This window comes from Phalacrocorax carbo, chromosome 6 (genome assembly GCF_963921805.1).
Source record: "Phalacrocorax carbo chromosome 6, bPhaCar2.1, whole genome shotgun sequence".
Taxonomy (NCBI): Eukaryota; Metazoa; Chordata; class Aves; order Suliformes; family Phalacrocoracidae; genus Phalacrocorax; species Phalacrocorax carbo.
In genome coordinates this window covers 26347279-26375074 of record NC_087518.1, presented here as the reverse complement: position 1 = coordinate 26375074, position 27796 = coordinate 26347279, and the positions used below count along the sequence as shown (strand labels likewise).

At 36.4% G+C, this 27796-nt stretch overlaps 1 protein-coding gene across 1 annotated transcript in view; it reads left to right on the top strand.

Annotated features, from left to right (window-relative positions):
* SYN2 (synapsin II) overlaps positions 1 to 27796 on the top strand; it is a 204067-nt gene that overhangs the window by 160739 nt on the left and 15532 nt on the right. The window contains 3 exon segments of the mRNA XM_064454350.1: positions 2076 to 2150; positions 6180 to 6282; positions 19598 to 19747. Of these exon segments, the coding sequence (XP_064310420.1) occupies positions 2076 to 2150; positions 6180 to 6282; positions 19598 to 19747 (328 nt within the window).

Here is a 27796-nt window from a genome sequence, read left to right as displayed (position 1 = left end):
GCAATAAAACAGAAGTAGAGTACATCAACCAAGAGACAATGCTATAGAATTGAACCGCTAAGCAGGCTATCTACACAAGAACTGTAGGTAGACCTTTCTACGTATTTTTCTGATGACAAGTCCCTGTCCAGACAATTTGGATTACATACTTTAAATGGTACTAATTAAAACAGAAAGGTGTTTGAAAAGGGGAAGCTCAAGTTACTATGAATCATTTATACTAATCATAATTCCTTTTCCCTGATGTTAAAACAGTTCTTCCTCCTTTGCAAAGACCACATCAAGTGAAAACATGTTAAGCCTAAGTGTAAAGCACTCAAAAGTGTTGCAAGTTGTTTTCTGTAGTCAGTATTTAGTAAAAGATTAAGAAATAACGATGTGAAAGACCCTTAGAAATCATCAGCATGGAAGTGAAGGGTGGGAAAGCTACATATTTCAGTAGAGGAAATCATATGTGAATTAAATGAATTACAGAAATCATATCTAAGTTTTAAAGTGCCAGATGGTCTGGGCGGGTACTTTTGTGTCACTTAACCATGGTCTAATGCAACAACCCTGTTGTTTTGGCTTTCCTCTGTGTGACAGACCTAGCATTGGCAGCTCCAGCCCACAAGCTATTGAGATCACACTAGTTAGGTCTGTGTCCATAGTGTTCCTCTCAGTCCTCAACTGGTCCCTACAGCATTGTTACAGCCAGCCAAGCATCCAGTTGTGAGACTGCTTCAGGTACAATAAGGGACCTTTCACGTTGTTGAGTGAAAGCACAACTTAAAGCAAACCATCTTTTCTCCTCTAGTCGGTAGTGCGGAGATTACATCAATGCAGCTGAGGATCTTGAACTAAATGCTTCCTAAATGTCTTCAGAACAATTATTTTTTTCCTGATTTGGTCACATCTTCCTTCCTAAAAGAAACCTTAAATAGTACATGCTAATGAATGCCTTTGAGAATTCTGCAATAGAGTTGAATCATGATTTGTAAGAAGCATTATCTTTCTTATGCAGGATACATGTGTATGAACACATCTATACACATATAAATAAATATCACTTGCAAAATTAAGCAGAAGTCACAAAATAGGCTTATGCCTGGGCAAAGTTACCTTACACACAGCACTCAACATGTACCTTCCCCTTTCACTCGTTTCTCCCACATCAGCAAAGAATAGGGCACCTTACAAGAACTTTATGCTCTAAAAGTCAACTATGAGAGGCTCCCACAGAAGAGTTAGCATTCCACCTCCCCCAGTTGCTACTGACCCTCATAATTAGGTTAATAGAAAAATGGGGAGAAAACTATAGCTGCTGCCTAATATACTTTTAATACATTACAGATGTTCCTATTATTTTACTAACTGGAAACACTTCATAATTTGTATCCTTAGCCTATTCCCAGTACAGCATTTAGGTTTCAGAAAACAGTAATAATCTCAGCCATGGTAGCGGTCCCAAGGTCTGAGAAGAAAAAAACTTTCTATGATTTTTTTTTTTCTTAGAGATTAAATAAAAGATGGTATACTCAAGCCTTGACGTAAATTGTTTAGATTATAGTAGTAAACTAGAAAAGATGAAAACTGGAGGAAAAACAAAAACCCAGCTCTAAGCCAGATCTGAGATCCTTTCAGAGATGTTAATGAGATAGGTATCTTGATTTTAAAGTATTGTGACCTAAGTCTGTAGTGGCATGGTTTTGAAATAAGAAGTTGAAGCTTCAGTTTCTTGACATTTGCAGTAATAACATGTTACAGGCTATTCAATCCATTTATAACTGATAACAGCTTATTGCTAGCATTTTCACTTAATCAGAGCAGTTCTTCTATAAAAAAGTCTTAAATGAATGAATGAGAACAGAAAATTCACAGCACTGTCGTACCTTCATAACATACCTACAGTGAAGTATTACTGACAATTGCAATGCCTGTTACAATTATTTGCATTTTAGATGTTCTGTTATAAGCTGCTGGATATGAAAAAGGTATAAATACTGCTATAGTATTCATGTGAAAATTGGAGTCATTTAAGTGGTAGTGAAAATATAAAACTGCTGGCTGTCTTTGTAATATTTTCCCCCTTTCAGGAGAACTTCCATATCTGGAAACTGGAAGACAAACACGGGCTCTGCAATGTTGGAACAAATTGCTATGTCAGATAAGTAAGTCGAGTCTCATGTAAAAGGTAATTAAAAAAAATTAATGGAATTTTATTTTAAATTAATTTTTAAAAACTCACAGTAAATACATGTCTCCCATTCATTTTGGAAAAAGATCTTTGAATTAGATGAAAGAACCTGAGCCAAGAGTTTCCATGTGACTTGTCTCAGACTTAACTACCCAAACTAAGTACTAGCCTTGGGAGCTTACATGCATCACCCTTGGGTTACTACATCCATATCTGCACCTAGAAAACTGCTGGTATTCCCTTTATAAAATTCATTTTTTCAGATTCAACCAGTCAGTCTTTTCCTCTGGTTCATTTGTCCTCTTTTACCTAACAGTCTTACCCCATGCCACAGTGTTTTAAACTTGTCTCCTTCTACATCATTGGTTATAACCAAGCAATCTGGTCTTAATTTTGCCTATTTAAACAATATTTCTCTTTTCTACTTTTGATCCTGCTAAATTGCTTATTTTTCATTTTTGAAATTTCCACTAAATTGCACTGAGAGGCTTTTTACCCAGATTCTGGGATATACTGAAGCTTATTTCCCTTGTGTCATCATTCCAGCTCTGTACTTTGGTTTACTGTCCTTTTCTTATTCTCTCCCGTCCTTAAGCTGGATACATTTTGCAATTCAGTCAAAAACGTTCTCCTTGCAGTACCATTCTGAAGCTCAGGTCTTCTAATGACAGAGCCCTTATCTCAATACCACTCACTTGCTCCAAGTTCCTCCACAACATATAGGCCTCTTTTCCCTGCGAAATAAATCTATGAGGCTTTTTGATGGCTATGAATTTTCTTTTTTTTTTAGCTTCTCCAAAGGTTGCTACCAGTGGAAGCTGAAGAAACTGTACAATAAAAATGTAATTTAAAAGCTGTTTTAAAGTTCAACAGTAGTTTTTTTCTGGTGTGTTTGTTGTGTTGTGGTTTTTTTTTTAAGTCTGGAACCTACAACTTGGTCTCTCTTGTGAGCTGAGGGAGACACAGGAACTGCCCTGACAAAGGTGAAAACAAATAAGACGGGAATTACAACTCCTTGCTGCCCAACCCCTGTCTAGACTGTGCCCTCACTGATCTCCCCTCTGGGGATGGAGTGGAGCCACATTATTTTCTCTTTCTCATTCCCCTCCCACCTTCCTTTAGAAAGTGAGGTTATGCCTTCACTGAGAGGGAAGAGAGTGTGCTTTAGTGCATATAATTACAGTCCATGGGCTATTCCTCTGTAAAAACACAGGCACTTTAGTTTTGCTGTAAGGAAAACTAAACAATATCAAGTATGGCTAATGAGTATGAAATACTAACCTTGCCTACCTACCTGACTATAAATGCTGTATGTGCTTTGCTTCTGCTTCCATTTTTGAATGTAAGATAATTAGAGCATAAGAGGTATTTTCCAATTAAAAAAATGCTAGCCAAGAAAAAAAAAAACTTCTTTTAAGCTGGTGAAGACAAAGGCGTAGAAAAGATAGATATTTTCTCATAACAGAAAGAGGTACGCATCACATAGCCCCACTTTTTGTTTGATTACTCACTGAAGTCCACAAAGCAGAGCAAGGAAGAGAAGGGAAAATTGAAGTTTTCTGAAGAGTTGTAGTAGTTTAACAGCATACCAAGCACATTTCAATGTTACACATTTTTATTGACCCCTCTATTTCAGAGGCGCTGCTCCCCAGATAGGACCAGAATAATAGAGACCGTTGCTAATTGTGCACACCTCATTTGGCATGCCAGATGTTTCATGTCAGACACGTGAGGAACAATACTTTATTACCGGTCAGTTCTGAGGCTGCTGCACACTATATTGCCTCTGCGAAAATGAGAACTGTGACCTCCTGTCAAACCTGCTGGGCAAGCCTTGGGTTTAAAACACTACAGGCTAGTCCATCCAAGACCTCTCTTTCCAAATGTAACTTTATTTTTCCAGCTCTGTGTTTGTTGGCAGAATATAGACTATTAAAAATGCTTTCATACATCTGATTGATGTTTTGCTATTTTAAAGAAAATATCTTCTTTTTTTTCATATAAAGTCCAGATATTAACTGTTAAAGACAAGTTTTGCAGTCCTCATGACTTTCTAAGATACATGTTGGTATTTTACACCGAAAAAAAAAATTACTTATAAGCAAGTGTATACAAGCAGTCCAGTCAGTCAGTGCATCTGCAGATGTTGAAATTGTCAGACATCCAAAAAGCCTCTCATTTTGGACAAAAAACGTGTTTCTCACAGGAAAAAAAATTATTTTCATTGCTAAAATATTACCATCAGGATTTTTTCAAACAGTTGTATCAATTTCTTTCTATTCTGCTTAGAAGAAAGACTTTTCCTCTGGAACAGACCATATAAGAAAATATCAAGAATGTGAACTAATAAGTTTACTTGGAAAGGATGCTATTACTGAAGATATTTATACGTGAATGAGACTCAGCCCAGCAATGAGTTTCCTTTGATCCTACAGTGAAGTCATGCTATGTTTATTACATCAAATTTTTGCAATGGAAAATACTATGATGTGGCAAATCTGTCGTCATGGCTCAAAGGCTGGATCAGGAGAGAGCAGGAGAGGATTTGTAAAAGGAAATAGGTCTCATTTATGCTCAAATACTAGCCAATGAAAGAAAAAACAAGTTTAGGGTAAATAGGTGCTTTAAAACTGGGGCGGGGGCGTTAAGCAAACCTTGTCCTTCAGTTGGTGGAACTGTGATATCTGGCTATATAACCTTTCAAGATCATAACCTTACATACTGGTGCCCATGCACAGCTATGCTATTAATGAAAGTTTTCAATGCTATTTAGTGTCCTGTGAGTCACTCCTTGCCATTGAGCAAACACATACAGCTTACATCACCTCCAAACACCCTCAGCAAAGTATTATGGCTCCCTGTTATGTCACTAACGGTTCTGTACTTGATCACAGGAATTGCCTCACTGCTTCTCTAATAAGTCCCACCTCATTCCTTTTTAGTCAGATAATCTCACTATTCATAGGATGGATAAAGCTCTTCACGCAAGAAAAATAAATCATATTACTGCATGTAGAATGGGTAAACGGTCCTTTCCTCAGTCCATATTTCTTATTTTGGGTTAGAAATGAAATTGCAGAGTTCTTATGTTCAATACTGTATGAAACACTAGCCTTTTTTAGGAGTTGTAGAATTTCTCAGAACTCTTTAAACTGCTGCCGAATTTGACTATAGTTGCTGTAACCCTACACAAAGAATATTATACTTGTCTGCATGCTACGTAACTTTTATGTAGTGTCGTACAGTTGTTTCTCTTGCATCATTTTAAGGGTTGTTTTGTCTTGATTTTTCTTTTGCCTTGTTCAATGAGGTACATATAAAGCTATCATTGCTACTTTGGAATACAGTTGGGTCTGTAATTTAAGAATGGGAGACTCCCATTCTAGTTTTGCTCATAAAAGAATACAACCCATCCATAATTAAGTACACTACCAAGCATAATAAGCAAGAGGATTGTCACACTTGAATCTGTGCAAAGATGCACAAGTTTGAATTTCAGAGGAAATCAGAAGCACTATTCCCTACTTTCTAAAACCTCTTGGCATCACCGAAGCCAGAAAAAACAGTCAGATGATAAATCCTCCTGTGGAGTTCTCACATAAAGTACAGCCACAACTAGCAAGCTGTACTAGCATAAGGGCACTGGAAATGCGGGATGGGATATAGCTAAATGCTATTTGTGTTTCAGCATGTCTGATCTTCAGGTTACTCACAGTTTAGAGCAGACATATGTTTGGACCAATATAAACTGGGACAGAATCCAGCATAATACTAGGTCAGGATACAGAGCCACAACTTTTCTGGATTCTACTGGGAAAAGTAGAGTAATCAAGCCAGTATCTCTAAGCTACTATTCTGGGAATACGAATTCAGTAAAACTAACAATATAGTAAAAAGTTTGAATTGAGAGCAAACATTATATAAAATACATTATTAGGTTAAGCCTATAGAAGAACAAGAGCCTGAGGAGATACTCACAGAAAAAATTGTTTTTGTGAAACAGGTACAAGCTTTGGGTTGACACCTGTTCTGAAATATTTGGTGGTTTGGACATCTGTGCTGTTAAAGCTGTACATGGAAAGGATGGAAAAGATTATATTTTTGAGGTAAGCGATTCTACTTTTTTCAGTATATGTTTTTTTATATTACAGATTCCCAAGTAAAGAATATTTGTGATAGCTGGGCATTGGCTTATTTGTGTTTCAGGAAAGGCTGTGTGTTTTTGAGCAACGTTTAAATCATAGTACAAAGCCACATGTCCAAGTTAGTGGCAACACTTGCTGGAAAATGTAACCATATATATGGTAATGTCTTTTAGTGTTTGAGGAAATGTACACAAACTAAAAAACAAAACCAAATGTGGATGTCACATTTTCCCAACCCTTATGATTTCTTTCCTGAGCAGGCTTACCAGTTTTTCCTGGAAGGTTTATAGATAGCACTATCCCAAGGGAACCCCAGCAAAATTATACCTTTAAATGGAAAGGGAAATTAAGAATGAAGTGGAAACAACTTTACTTTTTTCTAGCCTAAATGTTACCTTTAAGATCTGATTCCTCATGAATCAGAAGTTTCTGCTGTGAATAATTTTGAAAAGTTTACGTTTCTCATTTACCTTAAATTTGTGATGGATAAATATAAATTTGTCTAGCCATAAAACAAGATATTATCACTTGCCCATCACACAATTCAGAATTTCTTCAGCATTTTCCCTGTTCTTAGAATTTAATTCAGGAGATAGGCAAGGAGCTTCAGAATCTCCCCACTCTAAAAGAGGTTGATATTTGCTGAAGGAAAAGTAAGAGTGTTTTTTCTAAACCGTGAGAGTAATCTGGACATTATGGATTGACCCTCTCTTCTTACTTGTATCCATTTATAACAGAAAAGCTTTGTAGAAGTAAAAAAAAATCTTTGTTTTGTCATGTTGTTGAACAGCTGAATGTATTTTCTTCTGTTCACTTTTCACAAATGTATTGATCACTGTTGCAATTGCTAATAATTCCCAAATCAATCAATAGCACTTTAGAGGACTGAGCAGCTTGCATCATTAAACTTTCAGCAAAAAAACAGAATTAATCACTACCTCCTGAGATGCTGTTTCCTTAGTCTGCCTGGACAAATCAGAACTTATTGTGTCTTATTGTATCAAAACCCACTGTAGCATAAAATTTAGGATTCCATACTAAACCTCCTCTGTTGCTCCTTCATATAGCGCAGTCTTTCCCCTCCACAGCACCCCAGAGTTTCTTTTAAATGTTCAGTGCTTCACCCAGTGAAACCTGGCTGAGATTTGAAAGAGTGAAAAAAAAGTGTTTTCCTCTTTCTGAAAACAGACGACTCTGACTTCTGGTGATACAATGTAGTGGAAATTCCTGAATGTAAGAATTGTCATGTGTGCTGCTTCACGGTTTGGCTGTAGCCATCTTGGACATTTCTGCTTACAGGGAAGATATGGACTTCTGCTCACAAGTAAGCTCCTCTCCAGCAGTTGGGCTTTGGTAGCCTCCCATATGCCTTTTAAAGCTTTGTAGGAAACTCTGCAATTCCCATAGCCCCTAAATGTCTCAGAGGATGGGTCTCAGTATTTTCCACACACACCCATTTATGTAAATTCATTACATTTAAGATAGTTCATGTTGATTCGGCTGGCTTTAATCCAGTAAATTTTGACCCCACATTTTAAACTACAAAATAAAGAAATATAGATTATTTTAAAACATAAGATCTTAGTTATTTTACTTCATAAAATAGTAGTTTAAAACTGAAAGATTGCATGCAAAAATACACAAAACTAGAGTAGGATTGCATTTAGCGATTATATTCTTGCAAGAACTAGAGGTTTCAGACATTAAAATAATGTTTCTTATACACTGTAGCTAAAGCTAGCCTGAGAAATGATTGGCATCAACCCACACTACTGAGTCCCTCCTACCGATCTCTTTTATTCCCTACTTTCTTTTCATCCTTCTGTTTCTGTACAAATATAGTTAGACCTTTTCTGCTTCCAGTGAAAGGAAAGGATGTCTCCTTTATTTTAACAGTTGACACTTCTGTGGCATTCCTCAGTTAGCAAGTTCCTGTGCGATGACATGCATGTCGCTTTCATTCACTCAACTCAACTGTTTCCACATTTTTGATATTGCACAATTTTTCAAATTTTTGAACAAAGCCAGCAAACGTCATCAGCTTCTGCTGGAGTCAGGTACACAAACTAATGCCTGCATCAGGCCTGGGAAGTCTGTTGGGTAGGAGGAGAAGTGGGTCAGTTTTTTGAAAATGTAACAGCCAGCACAAATTATAGAATAGACCAGCAGAGTACCCCACTTCCTGATTCTGAACAAATGCCCTGATTTTCCATGCCAGATACAGTCATACATTCAAGCAAAAAGAATTCTGAGAACTGCGGGATACATCAGGAACCGGGTTTATAGAGTATTTTTAGTGTACATAATAGATGTTGCAAATAAAAGAAAGAGTGGATAGAAGCGTGATAATTCCTGCTATTCTACAGAACCAGCTGAATTGTTTGGAAGATGGTAATGCTCATTAGCAAGAATATTTAGAATCTGGGTAAGACATTGAAAAGTAGAATTGTTTGCAAAGTTCACATCCAACAGAACATCTGTAAAACTGTAAAACCTAGGATTATTTGCTACTAAAAAGCCAGCTTACATCAACAGTTATTACACCATAATTTTAACAGTTATTGCACTATAATTCTATGATACAATGAAGAGTAGAAGACTGTCTGCACCAGCAAAGGAAAAATCTCTGCCTTTTGTGTACTTTCAGTGCGGGAAGATAAATGTGTTACTAAAGCTAGCACGTACATGTTGCAATCAAGAACCAGTAGCGAGCAAGACAATCAGTCTATAAATACTGCATTTACACTCCAATTGCAGTCCCTTACTGAAACGTATGCTCTCATGTTTTCATGGTAACTGGTACGTCTACTACAAAACTAAATGCTTCTGTATTACTGACACTTTAATTTTGCTGATACGATCTGACAAACATTAAAACTTCCTAATGTATGAAATAACATATGCAGATATGTTCTTCCTGATTTTTTGGTTTAACATTCAACCAGTGTAACCACCAATAGGAAAGTATACATATATTTTAGCCAGCTTCCAAGTGAAAGTGAATTAGGGTAGAATTCTACTAAAGTATCCTTCATATACTCAGCGTTCTAGACAGAAATTAACTTCAGAGGGACTTTCTATAGTAAGGTTGGGTGAGCAACATTTTACAGGAATAAGTACTTAGTACATAGTATGTGTTTTGACAAAGGTGTTCAACAAGAGCTTTAGGACATGCATAATCCAAGACAAGTTTTACAATACCCACAGTGTTTAAGTATTACATGTAACAACTCATCTTGTTACAAAAATCTGTTCTAAACTAATGTTAGAAAGTCTGACATATAAATTACTTTTTATATTACTAATTCTGGAAGGTTATTAATTAATTTCATATTTTCCTTTCCTTTCCTTTTTTAGCCGATACCAATAATTTTATTATTTTAGTGTCGTAGCCTTTCAACTGCTTTGCGATGGTCATTTTGTCATTTCTTGGTTTGACATTCTGCTTTCTTTTGTTCCCCAAAACCACGGAGCAACAAATTGTACCAGTGGCTGATATTAGAGAATCAGTACAACACTGTGTCTCATGAATCTAATGTTCTAGCTGTACTTCTTAAAAAAGACCACTATAAAGTGATTCTTTATCTATGATCTAGTACGGTACACTTACATTGCAGGTAAGAATGTGTTGGTTCTTAATGTTAGATCCAGTCTTCATGCCCCACTTCTTCAAGAAGGGTAAACAGGTTTTTTTTTTCTGGTTTAGTTTCTCTAGTAGTTTCTCTTCTACATATATTTGGTTAAAAGGATGAGAATTTTTAAATAACTTATTTTAAAGCCTCATGACCATTCAAGTTATGCAAAGTGTGTTTGCTGTATGAGTAGAGTAATGACTGTTCAGGAAAAATATGGAAGGATTAGTGAACTAACATGAAAGGAAAAAACATTAAGGATGTTTAGTGACACTGAAGTATAGTTCTAGACACTTAACTTCTGCATACATAAACCTTGTTATGAAATAACTATACAGATCTTTATTACTGTTAGCTTCATGTAGATGGCTCCCTCATGCAATGCGCATGGTCCTCTGACCAAGTAGGTCTCAATGTAGTAAAAACCCAAGAAATTGCAGTGTAAGTACAGCTTTTCTCATTTTTTAGCTTTGCGTGCTAGATTTGGGTCCATTTTATAGATTTGCTTTGGCTACCCAGTGCTGGTTTGTGCATCAGTATCTTCCTATTTCTATAGCCACCCTAGAGATTTCTAGTCATTTGCACAAGCTGAAGCCAATATTACTGTCATTTCCCAAACATGCTAAAAAGGATACATTTTTAGTGTACCATTCATCTTTCCACACTGCTATAAATGCTACTCCCAGGAGAATTTTGAAGGACATCCTTTTGTGCCTTCTTGCTATTCAGTTGAGGGATACATTATGCATCCCCAGGAAAAAAAAAACCCAGACCAATTTTTCTGAAGACAGGAAGGACAAAATATTGAAGTCATAATGTTTTTGCAAGCACAATATCAAGCACAGTACAACCTCTGTCTGCTTTTCTGTGAAGCTACAAGCTCTCTACAGTTTTCTTGGATGGGGGCTGTAAGAGGTAACTTGGACTTTTAAAAGAACATGGTTTTCTAAAAGTTGTTCCCTGGAAGAAATTACTTTCTCTATAAGAATCTTGTAGTTCTTGTCTTTTACTGCTATACTCCAAAGAACTATCCCCAAACTCCTACTAAGGAGCAATGAACTAATTAAAGAATCACTTAGCTAAAAGGAAGGGCTGTCAGGTTAATCAGGAGGAAGGCCAAGTTATTATTCTGTGTAAAAATCTCAGCTCTTCGTTTAGGGTCTATTCTTTTCACCTCAGTTGGAATACTCAGCTGCCAAGCATCGTTACGCCAGAGCCAAGCAGTGGAAACAACAGTTTTGTTAACACATCATTGCAATACAGCTTAACTGTCTCGCCAGTTCTTGCTAATAAGACATCAAATTAAGTCCATTAAACTCTTAACTTCTTAAATAGAAGGACTTTTAATCTTTCCCCTTTTAATTGAATACTCCTGTAGTTTTAATACTAGAAGGAACAGATACTTGAGCATTGTTCATGTTTCTGACTACACTGAATATTATCTTTCATGATTCATTCTTGGAAAACCAAACCTCTGGGAAACTAAACAAAATCTCGTATCATGACGATGAATGCAGTAAAAGAGAACAAATGTAATGGAATCCTTTAAAGTGGCCTCACAGCCAGTCTCCCAAATTGTGCTCAAAACTGAATGGGTGGGTGGCTGCTGCAGGTGTCTTATTTCTACTTGCTTATTTTTACCCTAAGCTGTATTAAAATGAGCTTCCAAGTGCTTTATAACCTAGAAAGATGCAAACCATTTGGATTTCATAAAGAATATTTTCAGCCAATATAAGAAATTAAGAAACAGAATCTAATATTTTTTTTTAAGACTTGGTGTAATAGGCATCATTTCTGAAGGTGCTGCAGCCTATCAAACTACTAGGAAATATACCACCAACTCCAGAGTATATATATACTGTATAAGATGTAGTGATGCAGCACCAGCACCAATTATGCTTTCTTTTACAGAGTTTTGTGTTCCCGTATTCAGTGTCCTGAGTAATATTGGGTAAGGTACATGAAGAAATACATCAGAAGGGAGCAATGGCAGAAGAAACCTGTACCTTATGCAGTATTTGTGCACCATTTCACTTAAAGTCATGCTTTCTATGAAATGCTAGCTATACTATTCAATTCACAATTCAGACAGAGCTATGTTTCTGACTATGGCACACATTTAATGAATAAAAGCCTCTGATACTGTACTTCCAAGCGCTCAGAAGCTAAGCTTACTTATTCTTCTATCTTAATCATATATGGTTCCAAAATTCAGCACCAAAGGCTGGACAAAGACATGAAAAGATATTCTGTTAGAAATACTTGGTAATGTCCTTGTCAGTAGTGCCTCGCAAATCACAGGCGTATTTAGATTGGCAGGGACCTCTGGAGGTCACGTAATCCAACTTTCTGCTCAAGCAAATGCTAACTTCAAAGTTCCTTATACCTATCTTAAAAGAAAAAAGAGAGGGAGGAGTTTTGTTTCTTACCATGTTTGCCAATATTGCAGATACAAGTCTTCTATAATAAATAGATTCTTTAAAAACTCTCTAGAAACATAACTTTATCTCTAAATCAGGTAATTTGGCATATAAATATGTGCAGGAGTGGCAAATAATAATGGCCATGATTTTTTTACATACTTAAGTGGCTTTCCAGCCACTAAAGAATATCCTCTATTCAGGTTATTAAGGGAACTAAATCCAGCTGTAATAGCTGATAAAGTCAGAAGTCTCTCATAATTTATGATCTGGTACTATAAGAAATTTTGAAAATTTAGGAGTCTAAAATTACTCTTTTGGCAATATAACTTAGTTCTAATTAAAACCGCATCTGTCTGTGAAGATTTCTATTTCCAAAACAAGGAGCATTCCTACATTTCCTAATAGGACTTAATATAACTTCATTATTCCTAATAGAACTTAATATAACTTAATAAGAAATGTCTAAGAAGATACAATTCTAAGAAAAAAACTTTCTAATTACAATTTTTCCAAGTTTCTGATGCATTAGTGCTCAATTCATTAATGTATTCCTTTATATGTGGGCTTCATGTGATAGAAAAAGTTCAGCTTATTCAATGAACTCTTCTGGGCCTTTTTTTATATTTTGGAAGTAACAGATTTAATCCACTGAAATTTTTCAGACACCATTCCAGAAATAATGACATCATCTGTTCTTTTAGACAGAGAAGTAAATGAAGTTAATGAAGGGGGCAAATTTGTTTTGCTAGACATGAGTTTTCATTTGAATGGAGCAATAATTATTGACCTGTGTGAATAATATTTTGGTTTCCATCCTAAGAATAATTATTCACTACTATTTTTTTCACATAATATTTATTATTACTGTATCTATTGTCAAAATACCTGTAACTTTTAAAATGTTAAATTAGCAACAATAGCACTTCTTTTATGTGACCATCTTAATGTTTCTGTTTGTTTATAATGAACCATACTTTATTAATAGGGGGTAAATACAGGTGAAAGTCATTGTGATGTTAAATTAATTGTTATGTTATAGATTAAAGCAATCTCTTTCACATATTCTCTTCAAAGTGCTTGAATTTTTCTCAGATATATGAACTGAATTTTCCATATATTTTTACACTTCTTTTACTCTACTACATTTGCATGAGCTTGCAACATACAAATTCAGCTTCATCCAGCGATTTTGTTTGGACACCTTAATCATTCCAGATTAAAACAAGACCATATAAATTTTTTCTGTAGGCACCAGATCCTTCATCTAGGAATGCTTGATTCACTTCCCCAGCTGTTCTTACTTTTTCTGCAGATGTTATTCACCCACTATAGGAGGGACTGTAAAAATTTCCTAGCAGTCACCACTGATTTTCTGCTGCACTATCCCCTACCGACTTCTCAGGTGTGGTTACACTTCCAATTACAAATTATTCCTGCATCTGCTATAGAAACCTCAGGGAAAGCCCCGTGATTACTTCATATCCAGTCACTTCCTTATTTCTCATAAATCACACCATCTTTTCTTACGTCCCGTTCAGTCTTAAATGACCTCCTCAAACTATTAGTTTTCCTTAATGTCAATTACTTCCCCCATACTTAGAAGTCTTAAATTAAAATCTGTATCAGCCTCTGCCTTTCCAGTCAAAATTTTCACCACAATGGGAGACATCCATGTCCCACAAAAGCAACATAGAAGAATAACACATTCATAACATAGAAACAACACAATCCAGCTTCTTTTATTCACAGACCAAAGTAAATATTATTTCTCAGTCCTCACACTCTCAAGCATGGACCTTCAAAATTACCCTGATTCACAATGAAATTAATTCCTCCTCCCTCTGCATTTGCCAATTATCACATCTTCTCCTGTAATTCATAGGTCTTTTTCCATATGAAATCCATCCATATATGATTATTCTGTCCCACTCCTTGGGGACTTCTGACTTGCAAGCCCTCTATCTGCCCCTTCATATTCCTCATGTATTTCAGCATGCTTACAAACACCTTTTTCTTCCACTGTATCAACAGAGTTCTTTACCTTTGCCCTTCCTTTAACCTCCACAACTTTGCCTTTCCCAGCGCCGTTTGAGCTGGGTCTTCATAAAGCACTAAGCAAGAGATATTTCTTAATCCTTTGGTGGTAAACAGGTTATGTAATGGAGAACTATGTCTGGACAACGGCAGTCAGAGTAGTTTCTCCTTCAAACATGATGATCCCTTTGCAATTACTGATATCTTATAGTTGCGCTGGCTCCTTTATTAATCCCATCACATTTCCTTTTATATTCATCAGAGTTAAACAGCATTTCTCTTCTCTTTCTTGCCAGTATCAGTCTTGCAGCCCAAATTTCAAATACTTGCCTTATCCACACTTGCAGCAGAGGGCACAGTCTAAAACATTCACTGAAAGGTCTTATCACTGAACAGTCAGTGTTTTGTTGACTTATACATGCTACTGTAGATTATGTTATGACTGCTAATATATACACTCAGTACCTTATCTTTTAATATAAAGATGTGTTAAGTGCATTTCAGAATATGGTTTCTGGGTGATAGGAGAAATTCATCCTATAGAATTGGTTAATGAAATCTATTAAAGATAGAAGTGATAGGAATTAGGTGACCATAATTCATAGTGACCTACGTTTTTACTGGCATCTGAAAAAGTAACATATTTGACTTTATAAATTACAGATGTCTTTTTTTCAATGAAATACTCTTAGTGGGAAACTCCAATATTTTAAATAGCTGGACTAGGTACTGAAAAAAAACCACCTGGCTATGTTTAAATGATATTTTAAAACTAGCACAGGCTGTAAATAGACTATTTATGAACAGGATGCTTTGTGTATGTTTAAACTTTGTCAAGTCCTCTAAAGTGGAGGAAATTCCAGCATGGAATTTCTGTTAGTCATTCACAGTTTTTAAAAACTGTTAAAGTTACCCAAAATCTTTTTAATTCTTAAGATACATTTACAGAAAACATTACTGATTTCTGATAACTATGATTAATTATTTTACTAGGAAAGAAAATTGACCACATTTTCTTAAAGAAAAAAAAAATATACCAGAAAAACCCCACCCTGTAAAGTATTCACTTTGATCTTAGCTTCTTTGCCAAGTAATAGCAGAAGTGCTCTCTTCTTCTGTAGTTAACATCTAGCCTTGAGAGTCGCAGCAGCAGTAACATATGAGAGGGAAGCTAAACCTTGTCTTAACAGCCAGGGTGGTGTAAATATTGTGCTCTGGATGCTGTAGCCATTCACTCTCAGCAATGCAAGTGATAAGAGTCCCTTCAGCCTCCTGCCACCTATGGCTTCTACACACCCACATTGCCTTTCAAGTCCAACCAGTTACAAAACTGAACAGTGTTCTGCAACTGAACTGCTTTTAAGTTTTGGTAATCTTTTACTCACTCAGCTATTTAGTGAAATTTCACGTTGGGAGCAGTAGTTTTCTTGACAGTCTGATGCCTTACTTTCTCTTTTTACCACTTTGGCTACTATCTTTGTACTTAAGGAAAGCACCAGAGCAGTATAACTTGTCATCATTCCAGACTTGGCATCTGACTCAGTACTTCTTCAGTGTTAAGTCCAGCATATCTTTGGCCAACAGTATTTGTTCAAGCATGGCAACAAGCAAAGGGGTTTTTAACAACATCAAAACCTGTCCAAGTGACAAAAGATTGTAAAGGGCAAATGGCTATGGTTTTTAATGTCATATGTGTTTGAATCTGCCTCAGTATGTAAATAGGGCAGCTATGCTTGAAAATACTGTTTTTGCAAAATGCAAGATCTCCGCTACTGAATTGGACATGAAGTTCTGAGCAACACCTCAAAGCTTCTTTTTCTATCCTTAGCCATAGAACTACATTTTTCCCACGTGTTCTGGTAAACAACATGGCAATATCTCCTAAAGAAAGTTTATATGTAAACTTGCAGTTCTAGAAGGATTTAAAAATAGAAATTCAGCCAGAACCCAGTCCTCCAGATCTTAATCCTGTCTAATCCTTTGGCAGGACCTTATTTTACGCAACTTGTCTCACAGTCATTCCAAAATTTTTTTAATGTAAGTGGATTGTAAACAAAGTGAGGTTTTCTTGCACACTTGTGAAACAGAACTGTTGCTTCTGTTGCTGTGTGTGAGGGGGGTTAATATACACCTGATAGTGAGAAGGGCAATATTTAAAAAAAATAACCGTTATTAATGCCAGCCTTCAAGGTGGGGGCAAATTTCTAGACTGCATACACAACTCCCTTTCTGAAAATCAGATTTTTGCAGCAGACAGCCAAGCATCCAGTGTCCTTCACACTGACATCAAGATATTCTAACATTCAGTCATTATTAACACTTTAAAGTCCTGGCCAAAGTATACGGTACATATGGTTGCCTCCACCCTCAGGCATTATGCATATTACTCTTGCAAGAAAAAGCTCATGATAAAATGAATAGAATCTTTAAGCATTACAACAATTTTAATAAATAGCAATAACTCAGCGGACATTAATACTAAAGTAAATCCACAAGAATTTTGTATTTCAAGAGCCACACAACCAGCAAGACTACATTTTACCCATTCAGAAATAACAACTTATATTAGTTCAATACCTTTCTCTCAGTTATTTAAAAACATCGTTTATGTTCCACTTAAAAATATGTATATAAAAATATGGTAAATTTTATAGAAGCTTTCTGCATAATTATTAAGCATTTCTGCAATACCGTTGATGTGGTCCAGGAGTGGAAAAACATTCATTCATTTCTTAGGAAACATTTGCTCTGGACTTCAATTATTATTTCATGGTTTACTTTGGGGTTATTTTAAAACGTTTTAGCTGTGACAAAGCTTAAAGGAGACATCCTAGAAGATCCCAGAACAGGTGTTGCCAATGTTTTGGTTGCCAACACACAATGCCAGTGTCTCTTGTAAATGAACAAACAGAAGAATAATGTAAATGCTTTTGGGCTTTAAAATAACCTCATTATTAGAAAAAAGTAGTCTTTCTCAGCCTCAGTAAGAATTTCTATAGCACTTATCATATTTTGAAAATCCTCAAGCTTAGGTAATATTATTTACAATGCAGCTCATTCCCAACTACTGTGCAAGATGAAAGATTACATTCCAGTGTTAGAATGAACATGCATGTTCTTTTAAATCCAAATGTCCCTTTAAATACCCAATCTGTGTGTCTAATTCCTAGAAGGACTTGAGTATCTAAAAGAAGAAAGGTGAAACTGTGCTCTTTGTCTATAAAGGAGATAAAGTGTTCATGGTAGGTTGATGGATTAAGAGGTTTTGTTTTCCCCACTATATCCCTTCCACCTCAGGAGGGACCCATACATTGCAGATGCACTAGCTGTATGCTCATTGGTCTGATCCCTGTGTCACCCCTACAGATAACAAAATTCTTCCATCTTGTAAATATTTGTAGAATCAGGTCTTATCTCAAAATTTCAATATCTTTCTTTCAAGTACCACAAGCCAGGTAACTGACAAAAATAGCTCAAGGCAACAACCTACAGAAGAATGCCCACCTGAAGAGATGTCAATCAACCTCTCTAGCCAAAATAGCCCTGCCTCCCAATAGCAGAGCTCTCTTTCTAGTCCTTTTGCTAGAGATTGGATGGGAGTGAGAGAAGGTTAAGGTTTTTCTCTGACCAATAGCACTTAAAATTGCCTGTGGCAGCAAGAGTCCTCTGGCACTCTTTTGACTCTGTTGAACCTTTCTGGTCTTGTTCCATTTACCTGCAATAGAGAAGGAACGTCAAAAGCCAAAGAGATGCAGGAAGCCGCACTTCTGGAAGTACTAAAACACCCCCATAAAACTCACTGATCCTTCTGCAGTTGTGCAATACCCATGAGGATCCCTTACTAATGATTCTATCCTTCTTTACCCACCACCACCTTCTCCCTTACCAGCACAACTTATTATTGTGTCTAGTGCATGATTTGCCTGCACTAGTGAGAAATCTTGTGTGAGATTTGGTAGCTGGACAGCTTTTCACAGACTGATAGTTAGACACAACTCAGTTTGTACAAAGACTCTGACTGGGTCAGATATAGTGAGATCCATACAGTATATTACTGCTAATATAATCTTACTGCTTTATCCCTGACAGCCTCTTATTAATTATTAATACTATTGTTTGTATTGTAGGCCTCAGTCATTTGTGATCCATACCTATGAGAAACACCAGAATGCAAGGCTGCAGGTGACATGCCTTCACCTTTTTCTGAATAGCCTTGATGCATATTGAAAAAGGGTTTCAGTTTCTCAAAAGTTAACTAAATCCTTTTATTGTTGAAATAAGAATGTCCAGTGCCATTGTGAATAATAGTTGGGGTTATTACGTTACACTTTTACTTCCCCTGAAGTGAACACAGATGTGCCGAAAGTAGATACACTGTAGAAATAACAAATATTGTATAGAAATAAGAAATAATTATAACCCACTGAAGTTAAATTAATTCAGTATTAGTTTTATCCATCTGAATAGCTGCATGAAATAATTGCAGAACACTATTAACCTGCCACATTTAGAACGGAAATGTGCACATTTTTATTTGCCTCTCTGATATCCTGGTTTCTTTGTAGAAATTCTTACTTCTTTTTTGCATCAGCTGCACTGCTGCCACACTACTTTTCAAAAAAGCATATTAATAACAACGTCTTATTTAAAATTTGTCATTAATCAATAAGGATCCAGTCTTCCCTAGCAGAAATCCAACAAATAGTTAGGAAGCTGAAGTTTTAGTTGCATTTCTATGTTCTAATTCAGCTGATGAACATGGTATGAGCCACAAAAACACATGAGAAAATCTTCAGAAATGTAGCTTAGACAGAAGCACAGACAATTATTTTTTTTTTTTTTTGCCAGTCCACTGAATAGCCTAAGAAACCTCATTTTCCATATCTGCTATGTGCTTTCCACAGGAGTCACATTCCCCATAGAGTGGATGCCCAAGTATCATTCTGAACCTGTATATTGCATGAAGGTTATAAAGGGATGACATTGTAAAGTTGCTGTTTTCTTGCTCTGCTGACCCATATTCTGCACTCAGGCTTCTTTCTGATATAACATACACCATTTCTACAGATCTTGTCTGACTTTTGTTAAAAACAATTAAGTAAACAGATGACCTGACATTCTACACAGATGTGGAATAAGTTTACTTTTGTGCCATATCAATAGCTGATGTATTGTTTTGTTTTACAGGTCATGGACTGTGCAATGCCTCTGATTGGTGAGCATCAGAATGAAGACAGGCAACATATAACTGATCTAGTCGTAAGCAAAATGAACCAAATGTTGTCCAAAACTCCTATACCATCTCCTCAGAGGCCCACTGCCACTCAGCAGCCTCAGGTAGGAAACTTTCGTTTCTAAAATAGAGAATCTTATTCTGTATTTTTAAGCTCAAAATATTTGGCTGGAAAACTATACCCTGAACTACAAGAATTCAATAACTTACCAACATGTTTTGTAGGTTTTTCAAATTCAAATGAGATTATCTCCAGTTATAATCAAGTAGTCCAAGTGCTGGTGTGGTTCTACCAGTAAACTGACACACTGATTCAGTGAGTTACCAGGCTTTGTGTTGTTTCCTTTCAGTTACATCTTTATAAAATATCATGGAAATAATAAAAAGCACTGTCATAGACAATCTTTGCCCTGAGGATGTCAGAAAGAATCCTAAGACAATAGTTCTTGTTGTTCTTGTGAGAAATTAATTACATTATAACCTTTTTAATGCGCTGCAAATCACGAAAATACCTTTCAAATCTAGGAAACTCCTGAAATATGTTTGGCATACTAGAGAACTTGTGTCAAAGGTTGCAAATGCATGTGTCACTTATTTTATCTTACGTGGCCTGATAGTTAGGTGTGAGGATGCAGAATTCTGCCCCTGGCCTTGCTACCTTTCATACTTTGGAAATTGTCTTTGTGTTTCCATTTCCAGGCTTACAAAACATGAAGTTTATTTTATTGATCCTTTAAGTAATTTCTGAGTGTGCTATTTTTGTAAAAGGCTCTAATAACAGTAAAGTTTTGCCTCTAAATTGGAGAGATACATATTTGACAGGTGGACTATCAGATGGATAAGGAATTGGCCAGATGGCTGTGTCCAGAGTTACAGTCAACAGCTAAATGTCCAAATGGAAACCAGTAACAAGTGGGACTGAGACCAGTATTGTTTAATATCTTCATCAGTGGCATGGACAGTGGGATAGAGTGCACTCTCAGCAAGTCTGCAGATGACGCTGAGCTGGGTGGTGCAGTCAATACGCTAGAGGGAAGGGATACCATCCAGAGGGACCTGGATGTCAGGGTCCTGTGCTTGGGTCACGGCAGTCCCCCAGTATCAGTACAGACTGGGTGATGAATTGATTGAAGCAGCCCTGTAGAGAGGACTTGGGGATACCGGTGGATGAAAAATTGGGTATGAGCCAGCAATGTACATTTGCAGCCCGAAAAGCCAGTTGTATTCTGGGCTGCATAAAAAGAAGCATGGGCAGCAGGTCGAGGCAATTCTCCCCCTCTACTCCACTCTGGTGAAGTCTCATCTAGAGTACTGCATCCATTTCTGGGGTCCCCAGTACAAGAAAGACATGGACCTATTCGGACAGGTCCAGAGGAGAGCCACAAAAATGACCAGAGGGGTGGAACACCTCTCCTGTGAATAAAGGCTGAGAGATCTGGGGTTGTTCAGCCTGGAGAAGAGAAGGCTCTGGGGAGACGTTTTTGTGGTCTTTCATACTTAAAAGGGGCTTATAAGAAAGATCAAGACTTTTTACCAAGGCCTATAGTGACAGGACAAGGGGTAATGGTTTTAAACTGAAAGAGGGTAGATTTAGATTGGATGTAAGGAAGAAATTCTTCACTATGGGGGTGGTGAGCCACTGGAACAGGTTGCCCAGAGAAGCTGTGGATGCCCCATCCCTGGAAGTGTACAAAGTCAGGTTGGATGGGGCTTTAAGCAACCTGATCTAGTGAAAGATGTCCCTACCCATGGCATGGGGGTTGGACTAGATGATCTTTAAAAGGTCTGTTCTAACCCATTCTATGGTTCTATGATTCTTTGAAAAGTGCTATATAAATACTAAATAGCATCTTTTATGTCATAGCTAGGCAACAGGTCTGATCAAAAGCAGCATTATCAGCTACAACTTTCATTTATTCTTTTAATATACTAAAGGAATAAACCATGACAATACATTCTGACGTAAACTATTAAGGACTCTATTGCTGCTCTGTACCAGCACAGCATGATGGTAATCAGTTAAGCAACAGAATAAGCCAAACTGTAATACAGGAATTACCAAGCCTAAATCAAGAATCTATTTTTACTCCCAGTAGGCTCCACACCAGGTAAACAATTTGAAAACAATTTTGTGGCATACCTCAGACAGACTAGTTCTTGAGGCAGGATGACTAATTTGTTCTTCAAATATATCATCATCCTTTAAGTTACAAAAATACATCATCCCACATAAAAAATGGTGTGGCTTCTATTTATATTACAGCCACTTGAAACTAAGCACAAAATTGTTGCAACCACGGAACCACATACAATGGAGAAGTTTCCATCCAACGTGTCTCAAGTCCATTGTAAATGGCACTGAAAAAGAAAGACGAGGGGAAAAAAGTAAATTACCTTATGCCAAAATACAGTTTCTTTTAGGACTAGTAAATTAGCCATATATTAAAATGGAGCAAAGAGTCAAATTTGGAGTTGCCCAGAGCATACAAGTCAACCTAAATCAAAATTTAAAACAGTAATAGATATTATTGTAACATTAATAGATTCACAGTCATTTAGAGGATTTGATAGTTCACATTTTGGGGAAAAAAATATAAGGTCTTGGATAGGCATGCTTCCCTGGATTTTAAAGAAGACAAGGGAGGAGAAATGGTCATGGTTACTGGTGTCATTCAAAGAAACTGGTTATCTGTTGTATGTAAATAAAGATTTTACTCATTTCCAAAGAAAAGTGCCTATGTAAGTCCAGAATGCAAATTAGACATAAGGTACATTTTAGGAAAGTTCCTAAATTCCTCAGTCCTTGCTATCATTCATCATGTCCATGAAAACATTTTTTTCCTCTTAAACAAAAAAGCTTTGGATGGATACAAAGATAATATTTTCTGGCTAGCTGCTGGACTTCTATTAGATTTCTACTTAGTTTAGGTTACTGAAGAATTCAGCCTGTGCTAAAGGCAACAGGATGTTAGTCAACGTTAATCTTCTTTTCCTTATCCTGTCCTTAAATTACGGAATGCAGTTGACCAAAATCAGAGATATCCCTTCAGAATATTTGCAATATTTGTTAGTTTTCTTCTGAGTTATTCAGACTCTGCCTCCTTAAAATTTGCCTTGTCATATTATCTACCAGTTTAGGACAGACAAAGGGAATCTGAATTTCTGCAGAAGATACTATTTGCAAATAATCATTAATCTTCCCAGCTTTAAGGCAAAATCATTAAACAGATCTATAGTATTTCAACAGATACCTCCTCTTGTGTACTTAATTTTTAGCTGGGTTGTTTTCCTAGGAATAAAATCAGTCTGTTAAAACAAGTTGTCCCTTTCATCTTTGAACAGTCTTCTCTTTTCTAATCTGAGAAATTATTTCCTAACCTTGAGAAATACAGTCCTTTCATATGCGGGGCAGGGGGATACTGTATGTTTCTGCAGGTCACATAAAATGCAAAGTCAGTAATTTAGCCCAAATCAACTATATGCATATGTAAATGTGGTCTTAGAAACCAAAGTAATACATATATCAAAGAGTAATTTGTGTGTTTTGCTACTTCTGCTTTTAAATGAATAGTTTACAGTCAATAGCAGAGCTATAGATGTGCCATGTTTTGAATTCCCTTATTATCTGCATGGGTTTTTAAAAATTATTTATAATGCACTCACTACTGTGGCATTGGGTGCATCACGCAAAAGAATACTTCAATTTATAAATGCCCGCAATAGTCAATGCTATTCCAATTAACTGTCCATCAGAAATCAAATCAATGATTAGGAAAATAACTCTTTGTTTGGAGTTATGCAGCCAAATCTTGATGGAAATTATTGGCCTTGCAATATTTTCTGAAGTCCAACAACGTGCTCTCTGTCAGAGTGCCAGAAGGAGCAAATTCCAAAGGCAGGGACCTCAAGCAACTTTCTTGCTTATGCTGAAACCTCAGAGGTGATTCTTGAACACATTTAATCTATAATCTGAGATATCAGATATACTGAGAATTTTTAAATGTATATTTTGTATATTACATATTTATTTATTTATTTATCTATCAACACTCGCACAAGCTCTATAACAAGTCCTGCTGGTACACAGAATGACAAAGAATCGGTGAAGGAGAAGAGCTACAGTTTGCAGCTCTGTGTGTTGCACCTCACACCACCTGACTGGCTACAGCCAACAAGCTGTGTCTCATGCTTTTCTCATGTGGTCCCAGGCTACAGTTTACTGCATTCCTTTGACAGCACGATTGAACCATATTGGGATAGAAAGTATTGATTACAGGATTCAAAGTTTGCCAGTTCTGCTCTTATCAGCCACTTTACAAGTCTTCCCACTACTAAGGAAAGCAAGAGACCCTGGATTCAGAGTTCTGTCTGAAATAACTACATATGGTCAGAAAACACTTTCCATTTATTTTGAAAATGTGACAGCTTGTTTTACTCACAACCATGATGAAAATATATAATAGACTTTATCTAGGAATATTATTTTAATAGAAGTTTTCCATGAGACAAACCTACTCTACTTCCAGGCAATAAAATGATGGAAATCTAAATTTCCACCTTTTGTAACCTTTTTGAATACTTTTGACAGATCTTTTGAGGAGCCTTTTTCAACTCTTTCCTAAAAACCAAACCAGTAGATTAATCTAGTCAGTGAAGTGTTCTAGCCAGGGGAATCGCTTATCTCTCTCTCCATGTGTTGATAGGAAAGATCACTGCTGAAAATTCTGCTGTCTGGACTGGCAAAACTCTGCAGGTGGTTGCTCAGTGCAAGCTATTTTATGCTTGTTTCTGTAGCAGGATTTGTATATAAAACAATAGTAAGAAAAAATCTATTCAAAGCTGCATGTCAAGTCATGGTATGATTTTTGATGAACTAAATTCTGTGTAGAATATTACATTGTGTATGAGTGTTACCGCAAAATGCAAATTATTACGGTCATGTTAGCAGTTGACGCTAAGGAAAATCATATTAGGAAAACATTATTTCAGTCCAGCTCTGTTAAGATCATGTTGCATTTATCTGCAAAAGAACAAGGAATTTATTATCCTTAATGGAAGGAAGAAATTTGTGCACCAGAGACACAATATCCTTAATGACATAACATCACAAAGAGCACAGCATTCCCAGCTATATCCTGGTTCTGTATGATTGAAAAGAAAGGAGTAGCACACCAACGCAGAAGTGAAAAGGGCAGTACTTCAATTATTTTGAGACTACAGTAGCAGAACCTGAAGTGTTTCATTTCTTAGAACTCCGTTATAAAATGTTTTAATACCTTCTTCGCTCTTCAACCACAGGGAAGTTCAATACAGTTAAGATCAGTGGAGCCCGTACTCAGCTATCTTCAGCTATTTAGAGATATGGCATAATTTAGTTCTATTTTTCCTGGTTTTGTCTTTATCTTACTCATTCTTTACTCCCTGACACCACACCCCACCCCCCACCCTTACATGATTTGACTAGAGCCAAGCAGTTTTGTCCAATTTTATTTTTCTATGTTCAGGGAGAAAATTGAACCAAATGTGAACATAGTGCAAATAACAGAAAGTATTACCTCCAGAGAGAAAAGCAAACCATGATCAAATTACTTCTTCATGGGCTTCTATAAGAGCAGTCACAGTTCTCTGTTGACATTCCATCTGTTGTATTTCCATTTTTTTTTTAAGCAAACTACTTATGATGAGCAGCATTTTGTTTCAAATCACTGAAGCATTTATGATGGACAGACAATACAGTGACTTGATTTGATCTTAACTGGAGGGGAATGCACTTAACTGGGAGGGATCCCATCACAGGGTTATATGGAAATCTAGAATTCAGTGTTAGTCTGCTTATTAGGAGAAGTAAACTTTGAACTAGATTTGAGGTGTGGACCTTATCTCTAAATAACCTTCTGTTTTGCACAGTCTTAGAGAAGTTCACCTGAAGTATAACCATGACATGTAAGTTTGCTACAGCTTTGTATCGTCCCTCAGACCCCTAACGCTAAATCTACTTGCATTAGCCAGGCCATGTTCATACCACCAATTAACATCACCACCAAGAATTTTCTTTCTGTCACAGTCCCTCAGCACTTACTTGCAGGACTATATTTTCCTTCCTTATGTCTGGAGGGAGAGATTACCTAGCAAATAAACAAGTTAAAAAACTACACTAAATCATTCTGCATGAATTAGGATAAATACAGATTTTCAGTATTAGTATCTGAGAATCCTGCTGAACTGGCGCAAAGCAAATCACTCCCTGGTGTAACTAGATCTAACCGACAGCAGGAGTAATTTAAAAACAGCTTGCCTTATGAAGGTTGCTAAATGATCTAATGACTCCTAAAACCATACGTGCTTTATTTCTTTCTCTCAGGAAGACATTTAAATAGGGGACAAATGGCAGCTATGGCATCATATGACCATAAAGCCAGTGTACCCTGATTTGTAGATGGAAGCCCATATCCTAAATATACTCAAGAAATTAGCCTGACTTTCTCTCTGCTAAGGGCAAGGGAGCACAGAGCCCCTGGAAAGAATCTGGACAGTATTTTACTATATGGCTCTTTAATTGCTTACCTTTCTGAACTCTTACATCGGGTTACTCTATATAAACAGAGCAATATAGTTTGTCAATAAACAGGTAGTGTATCTGTGTGATATTAATTTAGCATCTTCTGTACTCTACATTAGCAATCAATAAGGTTTTTTCTGTTCAGTGTTTACCTCAGGAAGTTTGTATTGCACTTTGACAGCCAGCAAGACTACAAACAAAATCTAAGCAGTTATTCTTTACCACTTGCACTGTCAATCTGCCTAGAAGTTCTTTTAAATCGTAGTTCCTAGTCAGCAAATTACTCCTCATATTAAAATGCTTACTGAGTTACTGATGTGACTTAAAGGAAAATAAGTCAGGCAGCAGCAAGATACCTTCCTAAAAATATTGGCAAAGAATCTAAAACATTGTCATCAAAACTCATAAGGGACAATGGAAAATATTGCTGGGGCATATATTCATCACAGAAAAGTAAGTACAGTACCTTTCAAAGGTTATCTAAGTCAAAAACGATTCTTAAAAGCATCATGTTAAAACGATTTTTACAAGTCATTTTTGAAATACTGAAGGTAGTGAAGGACCCCTTTTACTGCATTGAGTTTTGGTTGTCTTAATCACAGCGACATCTTGTGGCTTGTTCTCTTGTGCAACAACGTAGTATTTAGTATTACAATGTATTACATCGTATTATGGAAGCTGTATTACATCAAACACGAAATTGAGTATACATTTTACAAATAGTAAATGCTTGCTATTCGAAAATTTCTCATCATGCTATTGTAATGTATTTATTTCATATTCATTTCTTTTCATTATTTTAATATGGAATACATTTTAATGTGCTGCCTTAATGTGTACATAAATATAAGCGTACATATATGCCCATAATGTTTACCTGTGTATATTTGGAAGAGGAGATGCTTACTTTAATCAAAGGGTTACTTAACCTTTTAGTTATTTCATCTTTGTAAAAATATAAGAAAAACAGCTGTTACCCTTTTAGATCCTAATAGAAATGTATGGAATTAAGAAAAGCAGAAGAAAATAAACATGTATGCACCCTGAGCTCACCACATCCTGGTAAAAGGCCACATTTGAGGCACACTTCATTCCAGCTAAATTTACAGCAGTCAGGTTTATTTATTACAACTATAAAATGGTAGCATATCTTTTACTACACCAAGAATGTTTTGTCCATCTTTGAATAAGACACCTCTTCAGGGCAGATACTGTGTTCTTCATATAAGTGACAGAGATCATAAGAGAGGTGAAGACTCAGACTTGAACTGCTGGATGAAGGATGTCCATATGTTTAAAACAGTCACTATGTCATTACACAAAGCTTGATTTAGTTTGAACATTTGAACTTGGCATTCAGGTACTGTAATATATTAAAGAACAAAGTTCATGCAGGAAAATAAATCCTAAGATTTTTAATATTGACAGTAATTAAAAAACAGTGGGACACAACATAGACATGTTGAGCAGCGATTTTACTAACAAATTGATAATGAAAGTTAAGAGATCCTGTACCAGTAGATGGAGTAATTACTAAGGAAGGTAAGTATGTATTGCTCAATTCTGTTGCTTATTTAGTCTGACTCCTGACCAG